Raw genomic sequence first — 2,893 nt, 5'->3', positions numbered from 1 at the left:
TGGCATGCTGGATATTAGCTTCTGGGCCAAATCCTGACTGATGGCGATCCATTCTTGCCTTATTAGCTCTCGGAGTTGATCACAATTTGTGGGCTTCTGCTTGTCCATTCACCTTTCGAGGACTGACCACAGGTTCTCTATAGGATTGAGATCCAAGGAGTTGCCTGGCCACGGATCCAAAATTTCAATGTAATGATCTTTGAGCCACTTCTTTATCACTCTTGCTTTGTGACATGGTGCTCCATTATGCTGGAAAATGGCTGTGTTTTTGGGCAGAATTATGAGAGAGCCCACTCTTGGTTGAAAAGCAACCCCACACGTGGATGGTCTCAGGATGCTTCACTGTTGGCACAACACAGGACTCATGGTAGCGTTCACCTTTTCCTACTCCGAACAATCGATTTTCCAGAAGTCCTAAACACTCAGAAGGGAGCTTCATCAGAGAAAATAACTTTGCAACAGTCTTCTGCTGTTCAATTCTTGTACTTCCTGCAGAATTTCAGTCTGTCCTTGACGTTTATCTTGGAGAGAAGTGGCTTCTTTGCTGCTCTTCTTGACACCAGGCCGTTGTCCAAAAGTCTTGGCCTCACTGTGCATGCAGATGCTCTCATACCAGCCTGCTGCCATTCCTGAGCAAGCTCTGCAGTGCTGGTGACACGATTCCGTAGCCGACTCCTCAGGAGGAGACGGTCCTGGTGCTTGCTGGACACTCTGGGACGTCCTGAAGACTTCTTCACTGCAGTCAAACCTCTCTTCTTGAAGTTCTTGATGATCTGGTAAATGGTTCTTTCAGGTGCAATATTCTTTGTAGCAATTTCCTTGCATATGAAGCCATTTTGAGGCAACGCGATGATGGCTGCACATGTTTCTTTGGAGGTAACCATTGCTAACAAGAACACAATGATTGGAAGCGCTTCTTCCCTCCTTTTATGGCAATCAGTCTGCTCTTACAATCTATTTAGTATGAAAGTGATTTCACCGGACTAGTACTCATTCACACTTTCACATGTGCTGCTGATCTGATTCACTCATTTTGTGTCCGGATCAAAAACAGTGAAATTTGTTTTTGTGTGAAAAGTTCATTTTTTTTGGCCAAATGAAGCTTTTAGCAATTATTTAAAATGCATCTGATCACTCTACACCAATAATCTAGAAACAATGTGAATGAACACCACAACAGCTTAAGCAGCAAACTTTGCAAAACACAAAATTGATGTCCCTGCCAAAACTTTTGGCCATAAATAACATCATAGTACATCCATGGTAGTATTACAACCTGTCGCTAGAGGGCGCGTGCGTGTCGTCTCGAAGTGTGTGTGTGTGTGTGTGTGTGTGTGTGTTTGGGGGGTGTCTGATCGCACACAGGAGGTAAACGCGATCACGTGACCGCACAGTGCCGTTGGTGAGTTCTCACAGCATGGCGGAAGGAGTAGTTGTCCGGATGGATTGTTACTCACCTTTTAACTCATGTCTTCTGTCTTGACGGGAGGATTTTTGGCTATCGAAACGCATTTCATCACACTTAAAACAACTTCAGCGTATTCTCACGACGATGGCAGACCGCGGTGTGGATTTGGCAGCTCTACCGAAAGAGGTTAGAGAGCAGTTGGCGGAGTTGGAGCTCGAGCTGTCTGAAGGTAAGAGATGGAGTTATCGCCTCAACCTTAATAATGTTCATAATATTAACCTAATATTTAAATCCTACAGTCGTATGGCGCTATAACAGACACATATAAGCTCAAAGATACGACTGTCTACTGTTTTGTGTTAATGTTTGAATGTCCTCTGTTTTCATTCAGAGAATTTCATTTCAAACAGGCTGTGTCTCAAAACCTAGTGAGCTGCCTAGCTAGAGAATGTCTGGATGGCCAAAATGTAGTTTCTAACGTTCCGGACGCGCCTGTGATGCCCAGACATGCTGTCTGGGTAGGCAGCTCACTAGGTCGGCAGAAATGATGATTTTTCCTTTCTCAAATGTGCTTTTAAACTGGTGTAAATGAAAGAACCGAACGTGAATGAAGTAGAATAGAAATGCTGCTGCGTCCGGCCGTTAATTTCACCTCAAGACACTGAGACTATTGTTTGTTCAGTGATCTAGATACCTCAAGGAAAAGAGAGCCCTTGACAGTTCTGCTAGACACAATACCGTAGTACAGAGACACATCTAGTGCGTATGGATTTATGTATGTTACTATCTTTGTTGTTCTCAAAGCCCTTTGTTTTCAGATTTGAGACAATATTAAAGGGGCACCACTTTTGCTGTCAGTGTGTGTGTGTGTGTGTGTGTGTGTCTGGGCTTTAATGCGAAACTCAATGGTCTGTTTTTGCTCTACTCCTTGTTTGCTCACAGACATCTGTCAAACACACATTTTCTATAGACATTTCCTCTCTCCCTTTAGTCATTATAAAATGATGATTATCCAATTTGATATTTCCATTGTTTGACTCTTGTAAACTATATTTTCAGCCCTTACAGACTCTTAGTCAGCTTAGGGGTTCCATTATTAAATGTATTACTTATCAGTCATTAATTTAGTTCATTCAAGTATTTTTATATATAGTTTATAAATCGTTCTGTATATCTCTTATCACAGGCCTCCTACAGTACCTTTCACCCAGACATCTGGTTGACATTGATGCTTGACTGTACAGTTCTGCAGTGCATTTGATGGAAGCCATAATTCATTTTTGTATATTGTAAAGAATGTATACACAACCATTCAAAGGTTTAGGGTCTTTAAGATCTTTGTAATGTTTTCTGAAAGAAATTTCTTAAGTTCACCAAGGCTGCATTTGACGCATAACAGTAAAAACTGAAATATTTATATATATATATATATATATATATATATATATATATATATATTTTTAAAAATATCTCTATATATATCTA

At 41.1% G+C, this 2,893-nt stretch overlaps 1 protein-coding gene across 1 annotated transcript in view; it reads left to right on the top strand.

The window, feature by feature from the left end:
* Positions 1-1,379: 1,379 nt before the first annotated feature.
* The window catches only part of dip2ba (disco-interacting protein 2 homolog Ba), a 74,753-nt gene continuing 73,239 nt past the window's right edge, over positions 1,380-2,893 (top strand). Inside the window, exon 1 of the mRNA XM_016256609.1 lies at positions 1,380-1,637. Within this exon, the coding sequence (XP_016112095.1) occupies positions 1,553-1,637 (85 nt within the window). The 5' untranslated portion in view covers positions 1,380-1,552. The remainder of the gene's footprint in view (positions 1,638-2,893) is intronic.

This window comes from Sinocyclocheilus grahami, unplaced genomic scaffold, assembly GCF_001515645.1.
Source record: "Sinocyclocheilus grahami isolate Dianchi unplaced genomic scaffold, SAMN03320097.WGS_v1.1 scaffold29.1, whole genome shotgun sequence".
In the NCBI taxonomy this organism is placed as follows: domain Eukaryota; kingdom Metazoa; phylum Chordata; class Actinopteri; order Cypriniformes; family Cyprinidae; genus Sinocyclocheilus; species Sinocyclocheilus grahami.
The sequence above is the reverse complement of the archived record's forward strand: the minus strand, read 5'-3'. Positions and strand labels throughout refer to the sequence as shown.